This window comes from Parus major, chromosome Z (assembly GCF_001522545.3).
Source record: "Parus major isolate Abel chromosome Z, Parus_major1.1, whole genome shotgun sequence".
Classification (NCBI taxonomy): Eukaryota; Metazoa; Chordata; class Aves; order Passeriformes; family Paridae; genus Parus; species Parus major.
The window spans coordinates 46,545,515-46,573,431 of record NC_031799.1 but is presented as its reverse complement, the minus strand read 5'-3'; the positions used below and the strand labels follow the sequence as shown (position 1 = coordinate 46,573,431).

The 27,917-nt window shown below is 47.3% G+C and overlaps 1 protein-coding gene across 5 annotated transcripts; it reads right to left on the bottom strand.

The window, feature by feature from the left end:
- Window positions 1-174: 174 nt before the first annotated feature.
- TMOD1 (tropomodulin 1) lies at window positions 175-27,268 on the bottom strand. Of its 5 annotated transcripts, none has more exons than XM_015653463.3 (10): window positions 27,173-27,268; window positions 16,596-16,759; window positions 14,628-14,784; window positions 11,214-11,333; window positions 8,294-8,383; window positions 7,708-7,838; window positions 6,020-6,127; window positions 4,321-4,464; window positions 3,738-3,882; window positions 175-607 (listed from the first exon to the last, which is right to left on the bottom strand). In XM_015653463.3, the coding sequence occupies exons 2-10, from the start codon at window positions 16,713-16,715 to the stop codon at window positions 543-545; spliced, it is 1,080 nt and encodes a 359-aa protein (XP_015508949.1). In that variant the 5' UTR covers window positions 16,716-16,759; window positions 27,173-27,268; the 3' UTR covers window positions 175-542. The 5 variants fall into 5 exon arrangements, with proteins under 5 accessions (XP_015508949.1, XP_015508946.1, XP_015508950.1 ...); XM_015653460.3 differs by lacking the exon at window positions 27,173-27,268 and adding an exon at window positions 26,959-27,079; XM_015653464.1 differs by lacking the exon at window positions 27,173-27,268 and adding an exon at window positions 26,517-26,655.
- Between the last annotated feature and the right edge of the window lie 649 nt (window positions 27,269-27,917).

The window sequence follows — 27,917 nt, the reverse complement described above, 5'->3', positions numbered from 1 at the left end:
TAGGATGCATTTGAAACGGCATCTCCAATTAAATGATTCAGCAAACGTTGGTAAAAAAATTGTAACTTGCAATTCTTGAAATTAGCCATGTTTCCAGATGTTAGAAGTGCTTGTTAAACTAGTTATTCCTCTGTAGGTACTTGAGGTCAACTTTAAAAAAAAAACTAAATAAAGTATTTTTTTAATACTTCTATAATTTGTGTGAAACAATTGTATCTTTCACTCATGCATACCACATCCTAACTTTATAAAACACCGTGCAGTAAGTTTATAGAAAAATTAATCCCCTTCAACGCTGGATTGTACTCTAAGCTGAGGTTGTGTAGAATTGACACGTTGGCTTGAATAGTTTCCAGCTCTACAGAAAACATCAACAGTCCTACTGGATAAAATCTTCATAAAAACTACAGCCACTATTTAATTTCAACTGTTAGTGCATAAAACAGAACAGAGGCACCACAAATACTCTGTCAAGGCACTTATTGCCTTTAGATTTCCACAGTGTAGCACAGATCACTGGGAATGACCTCCACAGCCAGGAACTACACTCCAGTTCTGCACTTGGGAAAAATAGGCCCGTTCACCTCTGCAAGTCTTCTCTTCCTCACTGAAAAGGAAAAGAAAAAGGAGTCAGTTATGGCAATGGAATAATGTGAATGGCAGGCTTGCCTTAACAGCTGTAGAATGGAGCGGAGATACATACTTTCTGCCAGGAAAGAAACAGGATAGCATCAGGTTCTGAATTCCTGCCTTAAGCAGCCAGAACAGCCTTACAAAGTAAAATCAAGGAAGATGAGGTTTTTCTCCCTGTGCATTTTTAAGGCCAGAACCTACTTTCAGCCTTACCTCCCTTACTCTGTAGTTAATTTTATTTCACAGTTTGTCTTTGTAATTGGACTTTGGCCAGCGCATCATATGACTGCTGGAGAGACAGCAGGAAACAGATGTCAGTTTTTCCTTTGCTAGTTTTTCAAATTAAAAATTTGCCTTTTCAAATAAATAAATAAAAAACAAAAAAAAACCCAAAAAAACCCCCAAAAACCCAAAAAAACACCCCAAAACTCTTACCCTAAGTCATTTGGCTCCAGTCCTCTGATCATGGTTAACATAACCAAAACAGTCTCATACCTAGTCTTAAAAGTTCATTTATACCTCTTGACACCTACAGTCATGACTTTCCAAGAACGGTGTGAAAAAAAACAAAACAACGCAGAACAAAATTGTTTTTAAAGAGGATGCAGAAGTTAGCTTAAGAGGATGAACATGAAAGTCTTCACAGTCAGTTCACACAGAGCATCTCAGGGAACGGAAGCTATGGGACCAAAACCATGTTCTGGTAGCATCAGGTGATAGGCATTGGAGCAGAGGACAAGCAGATAGCTATTGCTGACAGAGGAAAAGCAATTTTTTTTTTTACTTATACACTGTCCAGGTGTTGAGCTGAGATGCTATTGCCAGAGACCATCAGACCAATGAATACTAGCTGCAAACAAGAACCAATGCAGATCTTAGTGGTCAAGGAGGCAAAATACACAATTCCTATATGGACGGCAAGTTGTGTATTTGTCCTCTTAACAGCAGGAACAGTCGAAACACTGGATTTAAAATCTATGAGCCGATTACTTTGAATGCCAGGTGCTGCAGAGCCATTAAAAACCATGCTCTGTTCCAAAGGACAGAAAATAGCAAGCCTTTGTGAGGTGCCCCCTGCCCAGGGAGGCCAAGATTTAGTTTCAGATAAGCACTGTTAAAGTGAGAGGTGTGGCTTTAAAGCCCAGGAAGAGCGGATTCCATTCCTCTGCCTCAGGGCCCTGTGAGCCCAGGAAGATTTGCTCCACCCCAAACCCCTCATGGGGCGGCAGCCCAGGGAGTTCTGATTGGGTTTGAGCCCCTGGGGTTTCTCCCTTGCTGTGTTCCTATTAGTTCCCGACCTTAAACTCCACCCTGGTTCTGTGCCACATCACCGCCTCTGTTTGGGGCTGTCTGTCTCTGGATCTGTTCCTGTGTTGAATAAATGGTTTCCTGAGCAGAAGCCCGTCTCCTTGGGAGTCCCATGCGGGTCGCTGGTAGCTGTAGCCTGCCTGGACGTGATCCTACAGCCCCAGAATGCAACAAGCCTTTCCCAGTGCAGTGGTCCAGTGACCAGGTGTCTTAGGTTGCAATGCAAGATGTAACCAAAAATGTGTATTCTATTACCATCTGTTAAAACCAGGTGAGGCAGTGTTCATCTCTTCCATGACCCATCCCTCATAACCCCAGGGGGTATCTCCTCTGTTAATGGGCCAGCTGTTAAAACCAGATGTGGCAGTGTTCTTTATCTCTTCCACTGCCCATCCTCCCTCCAGGGGGATCTGTTAATGGGTTGATAAATAACTGATAAAATTACATCATCCCATTGTGAGATGCTCCACCAAGGTGGAGGAACCAAACATTCTTACCTGGACATAATCTGAGATTCAGAACAACCCAGTCAGCCTTTCTCCACTGGATTCCCAGAGGAAGTCCAGAATGTTCTACATCACCACTGGACCTTCAGAGGAAAACTACACCCTTCTACAGGATCACTGCTTCAACAGAACCACATCTGTCACTCCAGGAGGACTGCAGCCACCATTTAATTGGACTGCTACCAACACCCTGATCAACAGGGTGTCAGGTTGCATTCTGACTCTGTCAGTGGGTTTTTTTACTACTGCATTTTATTTTAACTTCCCTATTAAGTTGTAGGCCTTTTTGGGTTTTTTAAATTTATATACTAGTAAAGAAATGTTATTCATACTTTCATATCTTTGCCAGTGAGCCCCTTAATTTTAAAATTATAATAATTTGAAGGGAGGGGGTTTACATTTTCCATTTCAAGGGATGCTCCTGCCTTCCTTAGCAGACACCTGTCTTTTCAAACCAAGACACCACATACTGAGTATTTTGTGTGATCCTTGAAGAACTGGCACATAGCCCTGTGCTTGGCTGTGCTTCCTAGGAGCACAGTACCAGCTGAAGCAAGATTAGTGTTTTTTAATTTGGTTTTAACGCGCAACAAATTTTTATTATCTGCCTAGCTTTGGCAGCTGCTGAGTACAGCGCGGTGGGTGTGTTAGCTGCATTCAGCACTGCTCTCCTGGCCTGGCTTCCAGTGCTCTACATAGCTTGTAGCCAAGCAATGGAAAGGCTCTGCCACGTGCTTTGGCTGAAATGGCAGTTTGCAGACTTGCCCACATTTTACTTCACAAGCACTTCTGATCACTTCATTGAGGGTATACAGATAACTCAAAGCCACGTGGCTTCCCACATATCCCTAGAAACAGTTCCTGTTTGTTTTGCTGAAGGGGATGGGCCAAATCTTAGCTGCTGTCAAAGTTCAACTCCACTGCTTTTCATCTCCTTGTTGAAGTAGGAATGAAGCTGGAGGAAGACAAGTAGTTGGCAGGAATCACAAATACTAGCAGCTCATAGCCCATATGCCACATGCCGGATCACAAGCTCTACTGAACCACATCAGCAGCTCTTGCTCTTTCCCAACAATACCCACTCTTACTGCAAAAAACACCAGCAGCTGCAGTAAGGAACCAGCTGGTGAAGGCTGCCTTCCTCCCTGAGGGGCAAAGTATCATCAGGCCCTTCAAGAGGCACATTCTAATTCATACACATCTTTAATGTGAGCAGTTCTGCCCTAATCCCAGCAGGAACTGCCCACAGGACCATCCCATGTTTCCCAGCCTCTGGCCAGCCTGACTCACCCAGGTCGTTGTTACTCATCATGGCATTGGAGGCGCGAAGCCGGGGTCCTTGCTGGGTGAAATGGTACCCAAACTTCAGCAGGGAGGTGTTCTTTTCCAGTATGTTTGCGATTTCCATTTCTACTTTGTTGCCCAAGGGCTGACTCTTTTGAAAACAGAAAACATAAAAGCAAGCTGTTCAGGCTAGGGGGTGATTCAAATCAAGCACTTAGAGGGAAAGGGTGGAGATTGCAGATCTTTCTCTGGACCTGTGTCCATTTCTGACTTGGAGCTGGTAAAACCAACCACTGGCCTGTTCCTGTGCACACACTACAACTGAGAGGCTCCAACTCCTCTGGCAGACATTCTCAGATGTCCTTTTGCCCAAAGACTTTATTTCTTGGACAGATTAGCAGCTAATGGACATCTGAAGAAACCAGGATTTTGATCTCTCAGTCAGCTGACTCGGAATTCCCCGTAGTTCAGCTCCTTCAAGCTCTGGGTTTCTTGGGGAGCTGCACTTGCCCCTGTATCATGGCACACTCAGTTCCCCACACACAGGCCACGTTCACCTGACCAGAACTGTCACCCACACACGCTTTACCTGGTTGTCAATGCGCAGCTCTACAAGTGACGTGTTGCCCTCGAGTGCTTCAACAATAGCCAGGATCCCAGACCCAGAAATGAAGTTTGACTCCACATTCAGGCTCTTCAGAGTGCTATTGACCTTCAACATTTCTGCCAGGGCCTGTGGACAAAGGTGGGCAGGAAGAGCTGGCAGTCAGACAGGCAGGGGCAGAGCACCACAGGGCAGCAGGGTGCTCCCTCACCTCCAGAGTACTCCTGGAGGATCCCATGTGCTGTGCAGTTTCACTGCCACCAGATGGAAGTGCTCTTTGTGGAGTGAAGGGCATTTCCTGCTGCTGCAGGGGGATTCTTTAACATGAGCATGCTGGAGGCCACAGCAAAACCACAGCATGGACAGACACCTGGGGCTACCCCAAAAGGTGATAGTCCACACCTGCAGCTGCCCTGTGACAGCTTCATCCATCCCTCTGCTGAAAAGCCAGCATGGTTTGACAAGGATGCTGGCCAGCACTGATCCTGCCTCCATTCTGATGAGTCTCTGCCTGTACTGGACAGGGTTGAGATACTTCCCATTAAAACATGCAGAGGGAGGAGCACCTGTCTCAAACAACAAGGGATGCTCCACATCCAAGGTGTCCTCCCAAGCAGCATCACAGCCATATAAATAATTTTGCTTCCCTTAGTGGGTAAGACAAGAAGTGGCTGGAATGCTTGCAATGCCCCAAACCTGATTAGATCATGCCACTTCAAATAAACTGCAAAGGAGGATCCATCTACATCATGAAACAAAAGGACCAGAAGATGATGTCCACATGGCAGGGCTGACCTGCAGCCACAGCACTTAGCCCCACAGCTCCCCTAGCCCAGCACAGCACCCCTCAAGCTCTGACACAGCACCTGTCCTGCCTGCACAGGCTTTTTCCCCAGTCCAGAGTGCCTCAAGTAATTTAAGAGCAGTACTTGCCCTCCAGAAAGTTTCTTTTTCTAGCAGGAAACTGGTGTGCATGTGTTATGTGTTTGTGTTTGTGTGTGTGTGTGTGTGTGTGTGTGTATAGCTAGGCAGAGGTAACCTGGGTGACTAAGGGGAAAAACTGACTGCAATGGTGCTGGAGAATAATGCAAAGATGCAGCCTCAAAGGCAGCATGAAAGCCAGGCAGAATGTCTGGCTCCTCTCTGTGTCCTCACTGATATTTAAGATGGCTCACAGCAGCCAGAAAGACCCATTATCACCTACAGAGGTCACACACTAGGAGATACAGAGTTCTGCTTCTGCACATGTCTGCACAAAGAATATATGAGAGAGAGCTGGAGCAGACTTTTGTCAGGGGAGCAGCCAGTGTGCACACCTTTGTACCAACAGAAACAAATCTCCAGGGAGAGAGACAAACTGCTTTTAGAGGATGCCACTGGGACATCTGTTGTTGTCTCATGCTCCTCTTCCAGGAGATACTAGAGGACAAATACGAGACTGTGTGGATTGATTAAAGGACTGCACCTTGAAACCTCCTCAGATGAAAAATTAGGTGAAGGAACCAAAGCCCGTCTTGTTGGCTTCCACTAGAGCCCCTGAACCTGAAGCACCTGCAGCAAACAGCCAGAGGTGTAGAAACATGACACAAGGTGCAGAAGCAGTCAGACAATAATGCTGAAAATACCTTGCCTGAGAACAGCTCCTGTCACATCAAGGGGCTGATGAAGTACTCACAGTACTTACAAAAGCAACAGGATCATTGCTCCGGGTCCCAACTATGCTGAACTTCTTCACATACGTGTTGTTTTTCAGTGCTTCTGCAAAAGCTTTTAGGGTTGGTATGGGAATATTCTGTGACAAGAAATGCAGAAAGCATGTGTTAGGCCAATCATCTGTATGCAATGAATATGCAATACATGTAAAAAGATGCTTTTAACTTCTCATCAAGGTCAACTCACCAAATGCACTGAAGTAATTTGGGAAGGGGTTGAAAAATGTTTTTACAAGTTCTCTTGCTATAACCAGCATGTTCTAAGAAGCACAGCAATGTCTTCATCCTATTTTTTACTCTGCTGAAAGCTCACTGCCTTGATTTGAAGCCACATCTCTTCTCTTTAGTTGCTCAGAAACTCAGCTACCTATGAACACAGGCATTGTGGGGATGTTTGTGACCAGGATCTGTGAGCCTACAAAGCACTGCTCCTGCGCTGTCTGATACAAATGGCAGCACTGAGACACATTCATGTCATGTTCAGAAAATTTCCACCTATGGGAACTGCTCCAGGAAGGCCTGAAATGATCTCCTTGTAACACAAATCACAGACACCCCTGACTGCTTTATACATCTTACAGGCTAACATTTGCCATGCTACGTCTCAGCCCAGATAAAAAGAAATCCATGCTGCTTTTTCTGAGTCCCTTCAAAATCAGTATTTTGAACTTATGAAGAACTTTAGATACCCTTTTCAGATGTGCAAATTTTCACCTAAAATTATAAGTGGCATCCTCACCTTGGACTTCTTGCCACACTGTTTGGATCCCACCATGTGGAATCATCTGTATTCAAAGTCATCCACAGAGCTGTAACATGGCACCCAGCAGCTTAGAATCTGCACTGTCACTCCCCAGTTCTCCAGACCCCATCCCAAAGTCATGAGTTCAACACACAAAAATAGTGCCTGCCTGCCAGATCCTTGTATCCTCAAGGGACAGCGTCATTAGCCTGAATCAAACACATTAAAATAAAAATATTTCTGTTTTAGAAAGGTGTGGGTAGCATGGCAAAAACATCTTTGATGTGCACGTGCAGTTAACCGTGTTCTTGCTGTTTAACTATGTCATCATTTAACAGACCCCACAAAATAGAAACTGTATTTTTTAGAATGGGACACATTTTTTATGTTTGTATGTGTCCCAAAGGCAACATAAGAAGTGGTGCCATGTCCTGACTTGCCTTCTATGAGAAGTGAAAGAGTCCACAGAAGGGATGGGTGGGAGATAGACAAAGACACCTGCAAGAACAGTGGCTTCCTCATATTTTCATGGAAAGTATCTGGATTATGAAACCTTTTTCCTCCCATCATCTTATGACATACATCAACATGCCCTCCACTGTCTAAGTCATTAAAGCAACCTAAAATGGCTTTAACCAAACAGCCAGTTTTGGGTCTCCCTGAACTATCCTTGACACAGCTCCATTTTTCCAGGCACTTAGAGGAATCCACCTGCTACCAATCCCAAGCCTTTGTCCCACAGCAGGTAACAATCCATTCTGCTGCCTACAGTGGAGATGGGAAGCACTGGTGTTTCTTGTCTGTCTACATTCAGTGTTGTGATACTGCTCTGTGCAGAAAAATAGACTCAGTGTCTTCTTCTGTGCATCAGATACTTAGTCTTGTAACTAAGAGAGAAGGGTAAAAAGGAACAGATACCATAATATTGTTAAGGTTGACTTCCTCAAGGTCAGGATCATTGTTTTGTATTCGTTTCAGAGTTTCCTCCACATCTGTTGAGTTTGGCTCCTCATCAGGAACTGGTTTGTACTGTGTAGGCTTAATCACACCTGCAAGTGAAAAGCAAGATGTGAAAATTAAAGCACCCTGAGCACCCTATCTTTTCTTTGAGTGTGTTCCTCTTCTTCCAGAAATGGAGACATGGAAGCATGAGAGAGAGATGGAAGCATGGGAGATGGAAGCATGACCTGACAAACATCCATGAGATGAGAAGCCACCCAGCACAGGACAGCCAGTGCCTGCTGCTATGTGCTGTTAAGGTCCAGATCTGGGTGACAGAAGGCCCACTGCATGCATGGGGCTGTCCCTAGGGCTGCACTGGCTCCCAGATGGCACCAAGGAAGTGGCTGAGACTACACTGGCTGGCACAGGGCAAGGATGCATCATAGATGGCCCCAGCAATCACAGGCTGCTCTGACATGCACAGCTCTAACCTCCCACCTAAAAATAATCATCACTTTGCCTCTGCTAGCAGCTTCAAAGGCTGCTAACATAAGTCACTTACTGTTAAGGCCTTCTTTGTTCACGATGGTGCTGCTCCCCAGTGCCTCATAGTACTGCTGGTTACTCATCAAGGTGTGCATGCCAAGGATGGCTACAGAAATAGGAGAACATGACTTATTGCAGGCTCCAGAGCAAGGAAAAGACACAGCACACTACCTTTCCCTGTGCAAGCATAAAAAACATACAAAGAGCGAACAAAGCCCCCCAGCTGACATAAATATACAACAGTGCTCCAGAGTGCTCTCCTGTTTATTCCAGTGGAGTCTGATCCATAGAAGAGGAACATCATCTCATGGAAAACAAACAAACATTCAAAGCTTCCCAGTAGCCTACCTGACTCAGCATCACATGAAAACAATGAGGAGAAGACGGGAAAAAACTCAAAAAAATTCCACCGGTAGGCTTTAGTAAAAATAGCCTAGTCCAGCAGAAGCCTGTACATCCTCATCACCCTTGCTCACCAGGCATGTGCCACACAGTTCCACAGCCCAGTTTTGGAGAAGTTTTGGAGAAGAGCTGTGCCCCACATGGAGCTGACCCCAAGGCAGAGAGGAAGTGGCTGTCACCTGAAGCACAGCAATGCACATCGTGTTTTCACTCAACAGCAGCCTGGGGTTGGTATATCTGAACTTGGTATATTTGGAAGGTGACACTGTGAGAAACTAAATCTCTGTTGGCTTGGTCAAGATGTAGAGGGTGGTGGTACAAATACCATTCAAATGCTGGAAGAGCCCAAAAGCCAAACTCAGCCAATTTGTGTCTCTCAGACTCAAGGCTGCAAAGCCAATATGCAAATGAAAATGGAACCATGTCTGGGGGGGTCTGGTGAAATTCCTGGCAGCTGCAAATCACCAATAAGAAATCAGTGGCTTAGGAACTTTTGGATAAAGAGTTTGTTTCTAAAAATAACCCTGCTACACACAGAAAGATCAAGTTTGAAAATAAACTGATTTTTGAATCAACAACTTTTTTTTTTAATAGCTATACGACTTTCTCAAGAAAAATGCAGATACATGAACACTTGCTAAAACAGACATATTTGAACAAGTCTTGGTCTCTGGATAGACTCAGTTGTGAAAATAACAAATTTCTCCCTAAAATCCAAGCACGCCACCACAAAGGCACTTCTTAGATTTGTTTGGTGCCAGCCTGTTACCATGTTCTGTTGCTTTGGCCAAGAAGGGCTGGAATTTTCAGGAGAAAGGCATCCTTGAAGCCCAGCACAAGAATAGGATCTGTTATGGTGACAGCTCATCGTGATGCTGTGTCTGGGTTGCACAGGCTGGACAGCCACCAGCAAAGTGTGTCAGTGAACTTCCCTATGGCCACCAGCACATTCCCAACTGGATCTCACAGAGCCAAGTAGTCTCCATCTGAAAGTCTTAGTGAGGTCGAGCACTTCAAGTTTGTTTGTTTGTATTTTAGCTGCCCCTTTTCTCTGTCATTTACTTGCAGATGGGGTTTTCAGGGGTGCAACACAGCTTGGAAAAGTAATTTGCAGGCTCAGCATTTTGGTAACACAGATAGTCCCAAAATCACAGCTTATTTGGATAATGAAATCTTCCCAGCAACCAGGAGCATGAGCATCTGGACTGTGGAGAGAGGCAAGGATCTCCTGTAATGACCATGCACTTTGGGGGCCCAAGTTTGTGTTGGCAGACAAGAGTGACACACTCTTTCTAAGTTTAGTGTTTATGGTGTATTCTCTGAAGGAACTCAGGCTTCAGAGCAAACACACCCCTTGTCTGTCTCCCTCACCTGACCAGAGGCATGGGAGCCCTTCCAGGGTTACTGGGGACCACCCTCCTGGTCTTGCCAAGGAAGGGATGCAACACATCACAGCTCACAATGGCATCTGCTAAACAGGCAGGAGCAAAATGAGCTCCTGCTAAACAGCCAGGAGCAAGGCTGTCACTGTCAATACTGAAGTTTCAGCACAATTTGTGTCACAGCAGTGCTCCTGCTCCCACTTAAGTGTATTCTCCCAGCAACTGTAGAATGAGCTGCCCTGAACATCATTTCTGTGGGGCAATAATTGCTGCACAGATCTGGAGCTTAGTAAGGCAGATTTTATAGGTTAGGGCTGTATAGGAGTCGAGGATCAAAAGTAAAAAAGCAAAATCCAGAGATGCAATGCTTTGCCAGGGTACATATATTTGGGAGCCTTAATGCAGAAACACATTTCTAAAGCCAAAAGATGGTATTATTGTGTAGAAGATGTCTAGTTGGTGTAGTTATTCTACAGACTTTGTTACTGACTTCCAGCAAGAAGGATATAAGCCAGTATCATTGAAATATTCACTGACTGTTCAACCAGCAGAGCACATCTGAGCTTCATTAAGCATCATGGGATGTCCATGTGTTCCTTTGGCCAAGGCATGTCCTATCACAAGCACAGAGCTAAGTCCACACTATGGGCTTCAGCAACATACCAATATTGTCATCTCTCTGACAACACAAATCATGAGAAATCCACCATTTAAAATGTGTTGAAAAACTCCTTAACAGGCATGAGTGCCCACTGAAAGACGTCTGTAGCTTGCCAGATGCTTTAACTGGTTGCACAAGAAATCCAGCTCTCATTGGGTCTTGCTTGACTGTTTCCTTGGTTTGAAGAAAGCTGTGCTCTTGAATGTACAGGCCAGAATTAGCAACAGTCAGTGGTAGAGACAAAGGAAGAGATCAAACCACATACTGTGCCATAGATAAACTCTTCTTCTTCCTCCTCAGCTTTAGTCCACACTCCTGATGAAATCACACAGGCTGAGAGTAACTTTTTTTAACAAGTAAATAAATTCTGTGAGAACTGACAGCATTTAGATACATTGGAAAAAGTGCAGTAGCACACTTCCCACAAAAGAACAAAATAACCCCTAGAAGTTCAACAACTTGCACCCCCAATTACTGTGAAAATACTTTACCAGCAATGTCACAGAGCTCTGCATCAGAGGCATTAGCAAGGGCTTCCTCCAGTTCTGGCTCAAGAGTCACACTTTCCAAAACAGGATCCATCGGCTTCTGCTTGGGAATCCAAGCTTTCCCTATAAATGCAAAGCAAGGTCATTCTCGGTATAGCTACAGCACCCAGTTCACAGCTACCCTTGCAGATGCATTTCCATGCTGTGAGATTTGAAAAGTAGAAAGGACAGAGGGGGCACAAGAGAGAAATCAGAAGAGAAACGGAATCCTTTTCCATCAGCTTGGTCTGAGTCCTGCTGCGATGTGAACGGAGAGATGTGCCCGACAGGGGCAGCTGCAGAGCTCAGCCCTTCCACCAGCACGGCGTCTACAGAACCCAGCAGCACGCTGGTACAGGATGGTGGCTGTTCACAGCACAGCACTCAGACAGCCATGCACAGCCTGACCCTGCAGGTCTTCCCTTCTTCGAAGGCTGCACAAAAGGGATGGAGGTTTGTCATCAGCCAAGAGAGGACAGTAGCCTGTACCCAGCACTGTGCAGGGTCAGTCCTGCCACCGAGACGCCTCTTGCTGCTAGCTGCAAGTGCCTGCTGGCAAGGCAGATGGCACATTAGTCAAAAGAGGGTGGAAAAGAGGTGGTGGAGTGCTCTGGCAGCAGTCAGGGACAGCACTTCAGTGAGCATGGGATGCAAGGAGGAGCAGGCTTAAGGCAGCTGGTCTAGCTCAACCCTGTTGCAAAGAGCGTGCCAGATGGAGACCCCCTGTGCTTTATCTCTCTGGACAGCAAAAGGCCAAAAAACAGGCCTATTCCCTACAATTCAAAGGTGCAAATCTACAGGTCCAGCTGGTAATGCAAACTTGTCATCTTAGCTTTTTCCTAAGGGGGATGCCCACAAGGACCAGAGACTGGAGCTTTGAGGGCAGTGGGCTCCGTGCCAGTCCCCCATCCCACTGCCCCTGGTGATCTCTGGGAAAGCCACAGCCCCTTCTCTGCCAGAGCTGGCTGCATCCCGGGAGGCATGGGGTAGTGGACAGGCTGATGGCCCTGCACAGCTGCTCCCAGCTCCTCACTGCTCATGCTGCAATGGGCGGCAGATTCTTCTCAGAGGCAGAATGGGTCAGGTCTGGGATTTCACAACACGGCGGCACCCTGTGACTGCCCAAAAGAAAAGAGAGAGGCTTGTGATATTTCAACATTCCACAGCAGGGAGCAGTCTTCTGGGTAAGTCCAGCACTGCTGGGACAGGGATAAGAAGACTCTGGAAATATTTTGGAGCAGTCCCCTCCCCTAAAATAGTCCCGGATCACTGCAGAGATAGCGACTGCAAAAGGCCTGGCCTAGCATGCCAACCAGGACTATTTTTGTCACCTTTCTGAAACCAGAGTCAGCGGCACCAAAAGGGAGAAACAATCCTGCTGCTCAGGCATATGCAGAAAGGGGCTAAATTTAGCCTCAAGGAAGAAGCAACTGCACCTCAGGGTCTCCTGGGACAAAATGGAGGCTGCCATAAACAACCTTTTGCTCCCATCCTCTCCCTGTGCGCTGCCACTCTGACAGAGAGGGCAGGAATCTGCCTCCTGGGACACAGCTGCTCTCACAAAAATAGGCAGAGTGTCATGTGCCTGCACAGCCAGGCATCTTCTGGGTACTCAGCAGCAAAATGTCTTCCCTGGCTTGGTGTGGAGATCTGGAGCCCCTGTCCCACCAGATGCATGACTGGGCAAAATGTATGTACCATCTGATGTGTGCAGCACCAGCAGGGAACACGAGAAACAGGGCAAACTTAATTCTGCTGTCGTGCAGTAACTCCTTCTGACACCTCAGTGACGTCAGAATTTCTGGGGTTTAATTCTAGTTTAATTTTAATCACCTAATTTCAGTCAATTTCTAAGTTTTAGGGTTTTGTATCTCAGTCGTGCTTTGTTATAAGATGGAACTTTAAATTAAATTGTGCGTGCACGATGATGACAATGCATGACACTTTATGTCATAACACAGGTGTGTCTGCACACCCCAGCTCCCACACTGCCCAGAAGCATGGCCAGGGGGAGCACCTCCCATGGCAAACTAGTAAATCACCCTATAAACTGCAAACTCAGTGATTTATTTACAGCTTCATCACAATGGTGAATGAATTTACCATCTCCAGCTCACAGTCAATGTAAGCAGCATCTTCACTCAGGAGTGTGTAAATGGAAATATATTTAATACATTTGAAACACCTCTGACTCCTGCAGAACACTGCTTCTACCTTCTGGGCTAGCCAGGTGGGTAAGCAATACTGGACTGGGGCACATCTGAAAGGTATCAAACCAGTCTTCCTGATAGTACTCAGTTTACACATTTACTTCCCTCGAGGACCACTTTATTTATTTATTAAAAATCTAAAAACAGCCCCTCAGGTTTCATTAAATGAACAGATTTCACACAAGCTCTTTTTGACAGAGCTGTGTGGGTCAGTAAGGAGGCACCTTTCAGAAAGGCCTCAGCTAGGAAACGTGCTCATACGCCCACATTTTCATGATCTTCTTTTTTCATACGGGGCAACTATTAGTAGGAACGGCACACAACCAGATCTGCTGCAGGGGGATCGCAGTACAGAGAAGGACACAAGAGCTGAAAAAAGCTGCTGAGAAGCTCCTGGAATGCAGAGGCAGGGATTGACCAGATCATGTCCCATGTCAGATGATATTCAGAGTTCTAAAGGGAGCAGGAAAGTCACTTGGATAATGGGTCATATACAGAGGGGAGAACAGCAAAAGATGCCAGAAGGAGGGGAAAAGAAAAGAGGCAGAGGAAAACCCCTGCTCACAGGTCTCAGGGCTATGCAGAGCAGGAGTGCAGCAGCTGCTTCAGGGTATGGTGCAGGAAGACAAGCAAGCAGCCTGCAAGAGACTGGGAAACAAGACTAGGATTGTCAAGACATGATAAAAACTAGATGGGAAGTGCTGAGCCCCATCACAGATGTGGAGAACTGTGGAATTTCTCTGCAGTGAGAAGCTCACAGTGTCGGGATGGAGTGTGAACAGCAATGGTGAAAGATGGAGCTTAACATGAGGAGTTCACGGGGGAACAGGGCAAGGAGGAACAAGAGAAGATGGCAGATGATTTCTTTCTCAGAACCTGATACAGATGCAGTGGCATGGGGATGGGAGAAGGCTGCACAGTGGTACAACTTCTGTCCAGCACTTAACATATCAGGTGGTGCCCAAATCAGCCAATACAGAGACCTCTTGGGCACACTCTGGTTTATCAGCCAGCCTGGGCTGGGGATAGACAGCAGAGAGAACAGATTTACCACCGCAGTGGTGTCAAAAGGAAGTTCCATCAACACAGGTACAACACAACCCTTCTGCCGTGCACCCACTGCACCTTCATTGTGATGCACCCAGCATGGTGCAAAGGATGACCATACCTCTCTTTTCACCCGTGAAAGGAACCAAGTCTTCTCTGTCTTTAATGTCCTTTGCCTGCTTTTCTAGGTGGGCCATAAGTTCCTCCCTTTTGAATGGGCCAGTCGGTGGCTTTTGCGTCTGATCCCGCTGCCTGAGCCCTGCTGGCAACAGCGCATTCTAGACATGGAGGTGAAAAACATGGGTTATCTCTGCAGGCCACAATCCCCATCCATCAAATATTGTCCCATCTACATTTCCCTCATTGTACCACTCTTCTTCTACACTGCTGGACAATTTTCTTCTCCTTGTGTCAAAGGTCATCTTTATCCAGCCCCACTGATTCCCACATCATCCAAGACATGGATGCTCCTTCCCTCCTTCAGTTTCAAATGCTGTCCAGTGGATGTTTCTCTGCAACATCAGCTCTAGCCCTTTCTTTCTGGAGGTTCTCAGCCATCTTCCCCCCATTCTATGAGTCTGTCCAAGTGCCCACAATGTCCCATGTATCCCAACCAGTATCAGTTCAGTTAAATCTCATGATTTTTCACAGAGCAGATCAGAGAGTTGTGGCGGTCTCTTCTGCCTTTCATAATGGATCACAAAACTACAGAGAGGGTCTCACAGATACCACTTGGTAGCAGAGCAAAACCCCTGTGAACTTGAGCCTTTTTTCAAGCTGCCTCCTTGTTATTCAATCACATAAGCCACCACGGGAAGTTGGTTGGTGCTTGACACATATGGCACGTAAACACCTGCTTATATTTAAATATAGAACAGCCTTAATGCAGTAAGTAAGACTATTCCCAGATTTGACACTAAGCATGTTCTTTAAAGCTTTACTGGGTAGAAGTCGACATTTACTTTTTAAGACATCCAAGGTGATGCTGAACAAGACACAGATTTTTCCATGCCTACCCGATAAAAGTAGTTCATTATAATTTATATTTGTATCAGTGAAAAACCTAGGAAGAAAAATTACTAATAGGAAGCAGTTAGACCCAGACAACCTTGGAGGACAACATAGAAGTGTGTGAATTGCACAAGCAGGGAGGCACAGGAGACATCCTGCTTCCACAGGCTTCATGCTGTGAGAGGCAACTATGCAATTTTCAAGCACTGATAGATGTCCATAATTATTCTACCTTTCTTCATCTTTCACAGAATGCTGCCTGACCCTGTGTCTTCTGAGGTAGCTGTAACCAGCCCATAACCAGCTTAATCCTAGGAACTAGCTTGCCAGCTCTCAAATATTTTCCTGCATTGCAATTAAAAATACTGATGATGCAATCTGCACCACCCATCACTTACTCCAGAAACACTAACTGCATGTTGCAGGAACAATTTCTCACTTGGCAGTGCCCAAGCTCCTCGAGTAACATTGGCGTAAGCCAGAGGCCTGCCAGTTGGCTCTGCACATCCCCTGCAACAGGACAGTGCTGGCTCCAAAAACCTTTCACCAGCTTGGCACCAACAGACCCCATGTTTGCATGCTCCTGCTGATGCTAGGATGTTGCTAAAAATAATCTGTCCCACTTTTCAAAACTCTGTGATTTGGATTTCTGCCTAAACGGAGGAAAATACAGGCCATTTGAAGTTTGCTACAAAAAACCCAAATCCAAAACACCGAAACCCCCCCAGAAAACCCTCAAACCAAGCAACTCGCAAAACATTCCCTCCAAGGTAGCCTGGTCGGGAACAGAGATCCATTTTCCACAGGATTACTGCCCTGCACCAGCACTGGCTCATATTGCTGCTGCAAGTCATAGTTGCTTGTCACATTGGGAAAAGGGCAGGAAAACAAAGACACACATGTAGCCTGCGCTTCCGATGGCAAAAAATTCTTCCATGTACCTGCAGCAGTCTCCTCCACTCTTGCACCAAGTACAGGCTCTGCAAAGGACCCCACTAAAATACAGACTACTAATGCAGCCCACTCCCCCACAGTTGCTAAGATTCACTACCTAGCGTCTCAATTTAAAATTACTTACATCAGGATCCAGCTCTTCCAGTTCATTCTCTAACTTCCTGAGCTCCTCCTCTGTCAGTGCTCCAAGGATCTGATCTTCATCTAGGTCTCGGTATTTTTCTAGCTCCTTTCTGTAAGACATCTTAGAGAAGCGTCGTGGATCTCACTTTTATGGTGTCACAGAACCTGATATGAAAACAAGAAGCGTTAACACTGAACACATGAAGCATCATGCTGCAGCCTGCCTGGCTGGGCAATGCTCAACACCCCAGAGATGCAGATTTATTCTTAAAGCATAGCTGATTTCAAAAGATTACTCAGGGCCCCCCATTCATATCCTACACTCACGTAATCACCCACGAATGTGAGAGCGGAGCAACTGCAGTAACACATTGCCCCATCACGGATTTATGGGGCAGGGCTGAGGCAGTTCTTTGTACAGGACCCTGGCTGGTAGGGATGTCTTTCTGCAAGCAGTGCTAGATTTTAATGAAGCGTCCTAGGCATTTATTTCTTTGAAGGACAATAAACCAGAACTCATAAAGTATGCAGCTCTTGTACAAGCCCCCAGTAAACACCGCCCTGCACATGGCACTCCAGATAACACTGTTACCAGATGGGAAAACAGATTTGTAGCGCCACTGAGTACCTCTGAGCCCTGAAAACCCCCACGAGGCTACTGTGCATGGCACTTCTTCCCATGTTTTAAAACCACAAGGAGATCAGGAAGTATTATCCACTCAGGTTCAGGAGGCTGCCAGTTAAATGTGCTATTTAGTGACCCACCTTTCCTGAGACAACACATGTTTGCACTGCTGCCAGCTAAGCAGCTGACCTGTGTGCTACTGCACATTCTAAACCAATCCTTCAGGAAGAGAAGTAAATGGTCTATCTGGATAATCCCTGCTGACCCCGAGGTTTGGCCCATGTCTCCTAATACAATGTGCCATACACAATCACATGTATGTAACTAGACCTCTGCAAGCAAAAAGACTGCAGAGACAAAGGTCAATGTGTTTAAAGTATGCAGGTAGTTTAAAAGCACACTCAGCACAACACACAAAAGTATATCCAACTCTGCTCTTTTGCTGACAGTCCCCTTCTGCTCTACAGTGCTGTCTGTACATTTATATTTTTTTTTTTAATTTGGCTGTTTTTGCAGAGACTACTGAGTTCTAGATAATTTAAAGTGACTTTTCTTAAAGTTTTGCTATTCTTTTGAGTGACATTAACATTAAAAATAACAGCAAGGCCTGTGAATTTTTCAGGGAGCCAAACATCTTTTGAGTTTCTATAAATGGTCTTTTCAGCTCCTGTGGAGCATCAGAGCCCTACCCTGAATCACATTTCTGCAGCTTTGCTTGTCCCCTCAGGAGAGATTATGCTCTTACGATCACTCTTCATTAGTGGAGAAGTTTCTTTATACAAGTTACAACAGAGCTGCTGTTTCAGATAGGAAAATTATCTTTAGCTTGGTCACAAAAGGGCACAGTAACGCACACATGCTTGCTCAACAGCAAGCCCTTAAATTTAGAAGCTGTCATCTTGTCAGACGTTTGGTTCCCCACGAGTGTGATGGCAATTCCTGGATCACTGACATTCCTGCCACTCGCCACTTAGGAGGTGAAGGGCTGAGGAGATGGTGCCTTTTTGATGGGAGAAACAGCCCCTGAGGCTTCCTCAGCTGGGAACTGAGAGGGTGAAAATCAGCTTTCCACAGGGCTGGTTTGCTTCAAGCAGCAGCCATTAACCTGTGGGCACGGGAGCCGAGGGCAGCCAAGAGGGTGGGGAGGAAGCAGGAGGGATGTGTTTCTGCCGGAGTGAGGTGGAAGGAAGCGCACACCCCTGTGCAGCCCTCAGTGCAGGGCTCCCTGCGCTGCCAGGCACACCCCGGCCAGCCTGTGAGCCCTGTCCAGCAGCTCAGCCCCGGCAAGCCTGCCCTTCCTGCTGGCACAGAGGAGGGCAGAGCCTCACCTGCAGTTACCCACAAACACTGATGTGGGAGATCCTAGAAAAGCGGCCTGGACTCAGATCTGGATATGTGCTGTGCTGCTGCGGCCTTAGATTGCAGTGCACGAGCCACGGCTAGCCTGGATTTCGTGTGCCGTATGTAGTTTTGACCATTCTTCTGTGGAAGGAGCTGGAGTTAGAACCAAGCAGAAAGGCAAAGAAAAACTCACCCAGGGCTGCTAAATTCTCTATAATTCCTTAAAATACTCACACCTGCCACACATATAGCAATATCTGTCTTGGCTACATGAGGACAACTATTCCCAGAGGCAGCCACAGACCTTTCCCAGGAACACATTCACGACTGCAAGCAGGGGCCTGTCTGGGAGCAGAGTGCAGCCCTGCAGGGTGACCTTGTTGCCTCCATCCAGAAGGACAGAGATGTCAGCACCGAGAGGCAAGAGGCAGGACAGACATGGGATGTCAGTGCACACAGGCAACCCTTCTGGAAAACGCCTCAGGTTTCAAAGTATCTCGCAGAGATATGAAGCTGGGGCTGCATATAGCAAAGGCCCTGAGGGTTGAAGACAGGTGCAGAGCCTGCTGAAACGCAGCTGAAATCCCCATGGGGAGAATTTAATTTGCTACACACCCCAAAGAGAGGTGCTGAGGGGCACAGTGCCCTCCCAGACTTGCTGGTGCAGCCGGACAGCGCTGGCACCCCGCACATCTCCTGCAGAGAGCACGCTGTGAGGACTGCTCGTCAGGAGCACCAGCCTTGCCCGTGGCAGCAGGACATTGTGTTCTCCTCCCCTGCCCGCAGAACCAGCCGTTCAGCATTCTGTCCTCCAGCACAGCCTCCAGGACCAGTATGTTCGCTGGCTCTCCCTTATCTCCACATCCCAGGCCTCTTCTACCCTATCTTGCTAATGAGTGCTGGGAGAAAAAGCAAACCAGCCCATCTGCTGTAAATGGCAAGAGGGTTTTGAACTGCCAGTGATAAGAAAGCAGGTAAATTCTGCCTAAGTGTAATTGTTTTCTTCTATACAGAGTACTGAAACACCGCCACAGTTCTCCCTGACTTGTGCCAGACTACAAGCATGGTTTAACACAGGTCCCACCTTCACCTGAGCTCAAACTAAACAAAATCCTTCAGCACAACTTGAGTTCTCACTCTTTTTCATTAACCCTACCACTCTTCATTCAATCAACTAAGAAAGCATGACAAAAGAATATAAGTGCAATATACAGATACTGCACAAAACTGACACTGTTGCAAAATTCAGTCCTCAAAACATTGGAATTCATATAGATTACAAAGATAACAAGATATTAGGTCTCTTTGTTTGAAGTACTTGTCAGACACATGGGAAGACAACCCAAGCACTTGCACTTGGCGAGTCTGAAGAGCACACAGGCTGGAATGCACAGCAATCATTAAAACTGTTAAAGGAGAAAAATTTAACTGGATGTGAGATAATAAAAGGTCATCTACAGGGAATATTGTTCTCTCTATGAATACAGGGGGAAAAAAACCCAAACCAAACTAAGTGGCATTTCTAATCACGAGGGGGATAGAATAGTTTCTTTCTGAAGGGTTCAAAAATGCTGAGCAAACAAATGAAAAGCATCCTGTACGACAGTGGAAATAGTCCTTCCCCAGTGCTTTGCCCTGGTACAGCCCCCTGCAGCACCATGACCTTTTTGGGGTGCTGAAACCTGAGAGCAGCACTGACGTCTGCACAGGGAAGCGGTGGAAACCCATCCGGCAAATTGGCCCACGTGGGCCCACTGTGTTTCACCCCAGCCGAGGGCAGGCATCGCTGCTTGGGTGTGCTCTTCAGGTGGGCGAGCAGGGAGGGCAGCAATGGGCTTCGGCTACAGCAGGCTGCTCGGGGAGGCTGCGGAACAGCGCCCATCCTGCCAAGTCAAAGGGTCTGCTGGCTCATCCCCCCGTGATCCGACAGCCCCAGGAAAAAGGACAAACTAGGAAGACCTGGGTAAAGTGACAGGAACAGCAGCAAGACAAGTTTCAAGAAAGTACAAAAATGTCACAGTGAAAGGCACAAATGCTGTGTCAGGCATGCTGTGTGGCACATCTGGTGCACGCTGTGCTGGGCAGCCCAGCGCCTCCCCGCACAGCCTCCCGTGTGTACCAGCATGCCAACACCAGGACAGCACAGAAATCACTTCCTTTCTTGAAAAATGGAGGGAGAAAGAGCAAAGAACTTCAGCAAAGGTGCAGGAATTTCCAGGGATAAATTCTGTTATCAAGCCAACCCTGACTGGGGTTCTGCACTGGCAGCAGCATGCCCAAGGCTCAGCACGTGGGAGAGTTTGGGGCATCCCTGGTCACTGTCACACCGAACAACCACCAAAAGCAGAGGACAGGAATTCTGTGTATTCTGTCACAGAATGAGAGCCATGCCTGAAAAAATTAACATCTTCATCCTAGACAACCCTTGAATCTACTGCAAAACCTTTTCTGTGCTCTGAAACGTGAAAATAGACCGAGGCTTGGGTTTTAGGATAAGGAGGTAGCCAAGCGTGATCAGCAAGCTATTGATGATTCTTGAGAAAACTGCCAAGTTTGAAGGCAGAAGTCTTTTCAAGATGAAAGCTGTATTTAAGGGGCAATGACAGCAAGAATTCATAGCATGAGGGATGGCTTGAAAACTGTTCCTGTTTGACTCACACAGGGTTTTGATTTATGAGATTTTTTTTTTACATCTTAAGCATAAATCAGAGTCAAAGTTCTACCAAAGAGCTATTACTTTTGCAGTATAAAAATAACAAACCAGTTAGTATCAACCATCCCCCCTATAGTTGCTACAGTCACCTTTTTTTTTTTATTTTCTTTGACTGCAGTATAACTTAAGATAAATTCCAGGCTCCGAGTTTTTTTTGAGGGGGGAAGTATACATACTTCAAGCGACCATTTCCTATAAATTTAAGAGAAGCTAGGTACTTTCTGTGCATATACTTTAATCTCAATGAATCACCCAGGTGCAGGTCCAAGATGCATGCTGTGCAGATGAGAGGAACAAATCAGCTCCAGCTTGTTTCTATTATGTGGTCAGTCCTCTGACAAACCTTAAAGCCAGTAGCTAATGAAGTAGCTAACGAAGTCTCCTGCAGGACTCAGACCCTAATTTCTTGAGAAGGTGCACATGTGTGCAAAGGGTCTGTCAGCCTAGAAATCTCATTTGGCTGAGAGTCAGGAAACGATGGATATTGCACCGTGCTTTAAAGCAAGGCAGGAGGTACCAGAAGCACTCAGAGAAGGGGTAGATGTTATACACGCAGTGCTGGAGCAGGCACAGTGGGGATGTAGAGATGAAGGAGACCAGTCCACCAAAAAGTGAGTATCTGCTGATTCTCTGCTCCTGGGACAACTTTCAAACCCTAAGCTTGCATCCCAACATCACTGGGTGCTGGTAACTCCATGGTCAACCCTGCTTTTTGTATCACTGGGCAACCAAATATAGCCAGCTCCCTGCAGTTTCAAAAAATGGCCAACAAATTATGGCCAGATCCAGTAGCAACACAGGGATAGATGAGAATCAGCTCCTACTGAGACCACATCTAAAAATGTGAATTTATGTGAATTGTGCAAAACCCACTAGGAAATCAGAGCAGAGGAGGAGTTGGACCTATCCCCAGTGTCATCATGGTCACAGCCATACACAACAAAAGTCTTCACTGCTGGGTGCTTGTGACCACTATTTACCCTGCTCATGAGGGAAGTCAGTGCAGGTGTGCTGGTACAGGTGTGTCTCCTGCCAGCACACAGGTACAAACATCACACCTTGGCCCCACTGTCCCTTCTCTTGCAGACACAACCAGAGTGGCTTTGCAAGTGACCACAAGCCCTGCATTTGAGGTACAGATATTCAAAAGTTTACTCCTCTCCAAATGAACATGGTTCTCCTTAAAATGAAAGGAATATAAATGCCTAAGGCCAGTCCTTAAAGGTAAGGGCCTCCTGCACATTTCTGTAGATCCCTTTTCAAGCAGATCTCATTTTCTAGTCAGAGAGGAAAGCATAATTTTAGCAAGCCATAAACACAGACCCAAGCTGCAGCATCAAGCACTGTTGGCCTGCTTGGGCTCTGCATCACCACCTTGAATGTACAAGATGACGAAAACTCTTGTCAAAGCTACAGAAGATTTTTGATAGACTCTGCTCTGGGCTTGGACACACTTTCTGCATTAGAAAGTATCTGACCAGGAGACCCAAATGGGAGACCTGAAGGGGAACCTCTGCTTATCACCACTGAGCATGCAGCTGGGATGCTGCATGCAATTTGAGGTCCACTAGTAGAAGGCAGGTCTTTCCAAGCTAAACAAGCGAAGGGAATTGGACTTATTCAGCCTGGTGTGGGAAAGGCTACAGCGGGACCCAATTGCAGTCAGTCATGTGCTGCCTAAAGGGAAATGACTTTTAAAGAAGAAAAAACCAAAAATTCATGTTCTGGATGAGGAGAGTGAGCAAAGAAAAGAGAGGGGATGGTGAGAAGCTCCACCATGTGAGATGTAGAAAGCAGAGCACAAAATCTCATTGCTCCAGGCAAGTCAGCCATCAACAAGAAAGACTGAGGCACTCTCAGCCTCCCTGCAAGAGGGTCATACTTAAGGAAATACAACAGCCAATCTGCTGCCCCTTTAGGAAATTCACACTTCTCCAAGGAAGATCTAGGTTTCCTCCCAACTAGCAACTCTTAATCTAAGACATCCTGAAATTCATATTTGAAAGGGAACATCTGGAAGAAGGCATTTTGGATCTATCAGAGTACATGACTTCTGACTCTTGAAGTGACATACCAGCCATGCAGAACACGTAACACTATCTGGAGTTACTGTAACCACCCAAACTCCGGCAGCAGTGAAGTTCAATAGGCCATAGGGAAGACTTACTGATGATGCAGCTTCATTCCCAGTCAGAGCTGACATTCCCATCCTGGCACTTGACAGCTCCACAGCAAACAGCTTGTTTCAGGTCATGCACACACTAGGGAAGGCTTCTTGTGCTCCAGCTAAGTGACCTGTCCCTTTATCCTCTAGTGCTGAGGAAAGTCTCACACTGCTTGCACTGTCCTCAGTCTTCTCAGCCCACCCAACTCCTAACCCGATATCCAGAAATTGGCTGTACCTCCTGGCTCTCCTCTTGTCCATACTCCTGCAGCCTGCAAGCCACACAACTCAATATTGGCTCTCAACCAGCGGTCTTCCTCATCAGCAAAATAGCCTTAATGTTTGGTGACCAGGCCAAGATCTGCCAAAGCCCAAATACAAAGCATCCCAGCTGTATTTCCTCCACTTTACATATTTTTAAGACACACACACTTGTAAACACAGTTATGTGTTCTCCTATTTGGAGTGAGGTTCTGTCATGCACCTGGCATGCACTCAGTTGCTTAATTACTAATCCCTGTGAAAAGCATGTGGGCACACTTGAGTCATTAGTGACACTCTGCACGCAGTTCCTGCTCTGTAACTTGAACCCTTCCCACTTGGCAGCTTCACAGCCAGCACAGTCTCCTCTGGAAAGTGACCCTGGGTTTCTTGCCTGATTTTCTCTTAGTCCTCAGATGGACACCCCTGTTTCTGTGGCACACTCTAGTTCTGCAGGGAACCTGATGGGTGCATTGTGAACGCAGCAGCAGAAAGGTTCTTGTCTTGCACTGAGCAGTGCCTCAGATCCTTAGACAGGCAATGGCCATGTCCCATAAAAAAGCCCTGCCAAGACTGTCAGAAGCCAAAGCATAGCGAACACATGTCTTCACAGCCCAATCCCACCCTGCTGCTAGTGTGGCTGAAGCACAGGGAATGGCAGTGAAATGCCCCACCAAGGTGCTGCCAATAAGTCCCAGACAGGTTAATACTTAATTAACACTGAAGCAAAATGAGCACTGTTCCAAGACCAATGAGTATGTAATGTACAGTGTGCACCAAATCTGAACAAGGCACTTAAGAGAGGCAAGACCCTCACACAATCACACAAGCCCTTCAGAAACAAAGAAAACAGCTCCAGCTGGGAGAGCTAACAAACTGCACAGAGCCTAAATGGTGGAGACCTCTGGGGGAGCATCACTGCAACCTTGCTTCCAAGCTTCTCCCCAGGCTGCTGCCAGCCAGAGTATCTTGAGATGTACAGACTTTGGTCTGACCCAGGACAGCCTCTGTTTATCTCATTCACCATGAAGAAGTAGAAAGAATTCCCTCCCAGGAGGGTGATGCGCTCCAAGGCAAGGCTTCAGGGAGGGAGGATCTCTGTCTTTGGGGATTTGCAGACACAGGCCATATGAAGCCAGAACCTCCCTATCCGAGGAGAGGCCTGCTGTGAGCTGGGGATGGGCTAGAGAACCACTGACCCTCCCATTGTGTTGTATCTCTGTGCCTAAAAACATGAGGGTATTTAGCACCATGGAGTCATGGAACACAACTTTATGTCCAGGCTGTTCCTTCCAAGAGCCTGGTAATTTTACCAACTGAAGACTTGATTGATTTTGTCTACACGTCTCTGTCTGAACAAAGAAGTGAAGGCAGTCTTCCTAGCTCATGATGGGCAAATGACTTTCTTTATAGAGAAAAAAAATCAGAAGGCTGATCACTGCCCTGTGTTTTCACAAAAACTCCACACATCTGAAACATAGTGAAGCAGCACACAGAAAAGTATAACAATTCATCTGCAAACACTAGAGACAAACACACATGGCTCTGGGGAATAGGAGCCATGCATCTGACAACAGAGGACTGGTACTTCTTGCAAAAGGTTAATTCAGGATGTTTTGTAAAGATAAATCAAATGGTTCTTTGGGTGAATGAAAGTAAAACTTGGGCAAAGAAAATCAGGAACTAGATAGACCAGACAGTTTCCATATCTGTTTGGCTTTCCCAAATACACTATAGGGGGAGGGGAGTAAGCAACATATTTCCAGAATTATGCAAAACCACAGTATCTGGAGAAAAGGCAGCAGACCGTCACAGCTGAGAAGTGTGTGGAGAAGAACTAGATGAGTCAGGCTAGAAAACAATGCAGTGCTGAAGGAGGAGTGGGGGAAGAGCCCTGACAGGGGGAAAACAGAGACTTTGAAATGAGAAGCAGTGAGCCTGTGATGCAGTGTGCTTGTTGGAATACCCAGCTGTGAACACATTAGGGCAACAGGTACAGAGGCAGTCAAGAGACAAGAGTGCAGTCACTTCTACAGCACTGCAAAAGGTATTTGGCTCTGGGCACTGCAGTGTGAGCAAGATGGTTCTTGGCTTTAATGTTGCTGCCCAGCTCCTCCTTTCAAGAGGGTAAAAGGGCTCACTACTATAAACTGAAATTTATAGTAGGGGTTGCATGCCCAAAAAGCTTGTCCAGTATTTGTTCTATCAGGCAGATCAGGTGGCACCTCTCAGCACAGATCTTGTCTCTGACGAGAAATTAAGAAGTCACTCTTGGCTCCTGCATGATCTGGCAGGTCACACATGAGAAAGGGGTTTTAAAAAAAAATATTAAAAGCACTTAAAAACAACCTCAGTCACATGGCTGAGTACCCTTCTGGATCAAGGAAAGATGGAAAGCAAGTAGAAAGGACCTCCACATACGGGTAGAGCAGGTGGCTCTGAAGGGAGGCAGAGGGCAATGGATTCTGCCCAACAAACCATCTATGACCATTTAAAAAGCAGAGGGCAACAGATGAGCACACAAGTGGGGACAGAAGCTGTGCCCATCTGAGTGAAGAAAGACAATCTTCGGGATAGGCAGTGCCTTTCAAGACAGTGACTATTTCAAGCCCCAGAAAGTAGGATCAAGGTAAATACAACACACTGCCGCAAGGAACCTTTCCGCCGGTAATTTCCATTTTCCCTTACAAAAGCATTATATGGAAAACCATCCCCTAAAAGAGCTCCCTGGATTACAAACGCAAGCAAAAGCAGTAAAAAAGAACTCTCGGTGTCCTCTGCAACCCGCTCAGTGCCATGCAGAGCCCCCTCCCCTCACCGTGCCAGCACCGCCGATCCCCGCTGGGATTTGCCGCGGACACGCGTGAGCGCTGCCGGCTGCCATGCATCCCAGTGCCTCCTCGGTGGGCCTGCCAGCCGAGGGGCACGGCTGCCCGGAGCCCGGGGACACCGCCTGCCCGCCGAGGGGCACGGCCGCCCCGAGCCCGGAGATCCCCGGCTGCCGCAGCGCCCGCCGCCGGCTCCGCGCATCCCGGCGCAGCGCTCCCACCTCCGGGCACGGCTCCCGGCAGGCAGGCAAGTGTGCAGGCAGGCAGAGATTCAGGCAGCAGGGAGGCGACCCAGCACCAAGCAGTTCCCTTTCCTGGGAGATGCCCGGACGGCAGCGGAGGCCGCTATTTCTGTCGAGCCGGGGACGCGCGGTGCCGGACAAATATTCTGCCCCGATACGAGCCGGGCCCGCCGCCCCTTCTCCCGCTTACCGCACCCGTGATCCGTGCCGAGCCGAGCCGAGCCCAGCCCGGGCGGCTCGTTCTGGCCGCGCCGGCTCCACCGCTGCCGGGGGCGGGGGTCCGGCCCGGCCGCGGCCCCGGCCCGGCCGTCACTCAGCGGGGCCGGCCCCGCCGCCCCTCCCGGCCGAGAACAGCTGCGCCCGGCTCGGCGCCCGCCCCGGGACACGGTTTGGTCGGTCCTTACCCTCCGCCCGCACTCGGGATGACAAGCGCCCTCCGTCCAGCCCCGGGGCAGCTGCGGGGCGCTGCGGAAGGCGGCAGCAAGGGCAGCATTTGTTTCGAAAGGGTCTTTCCTGCTTTTTTAAAGATTCAGACACGCTGGAGCTTGCTTTTTGTCCCGTGGCAAAAGAGTGCCGAGCCAAATGCTTCAGGAAACTGCCAGTCTGGGAAACCCCACAAGACGTACTCGCGTGATCTTGGAGATCCAGGACACTGTAAAGCACCCTAAGACTGCGGCAGGAAAAACTCCTTCCCGGGAGGAGTGGTGCAGCACTGGAACAGGGGGAGTAGAGAGAACTGAAGGCTGTGCCAGACCAAGTCATGGCCACCCAGGCCTTTGGCTGGGTGGCCGCTCTACCAGCACTGCTGGAGACCTGTGGCTGCAGTCATGGGCACTTTATGAAAGATACGTTCCCCCAAATGCCATCTGTATCAATGCACCTACTAATCCCGTGCATTACTTTACTCCCTGTCAGTTTGCCCCATACATCCAGTGACAGCCACTAGAGCTGCTCCAAGTCTGCAGTCTGCCCAGGAGAGCTGCCTTCCAGTCTTGTAGTATCAAATTTTAACATCGCTGCCAAATCTCCATTCCTTTATCTCACCTTTGAGTCACTTTAAAGCCCCATGGATTTGTTCTTTAATGATTTTTTACCAAATCTCCCACAAAGTGTCAGCCCCAAGCTCCTCCTTAGCTCTGCTGTCTGGTC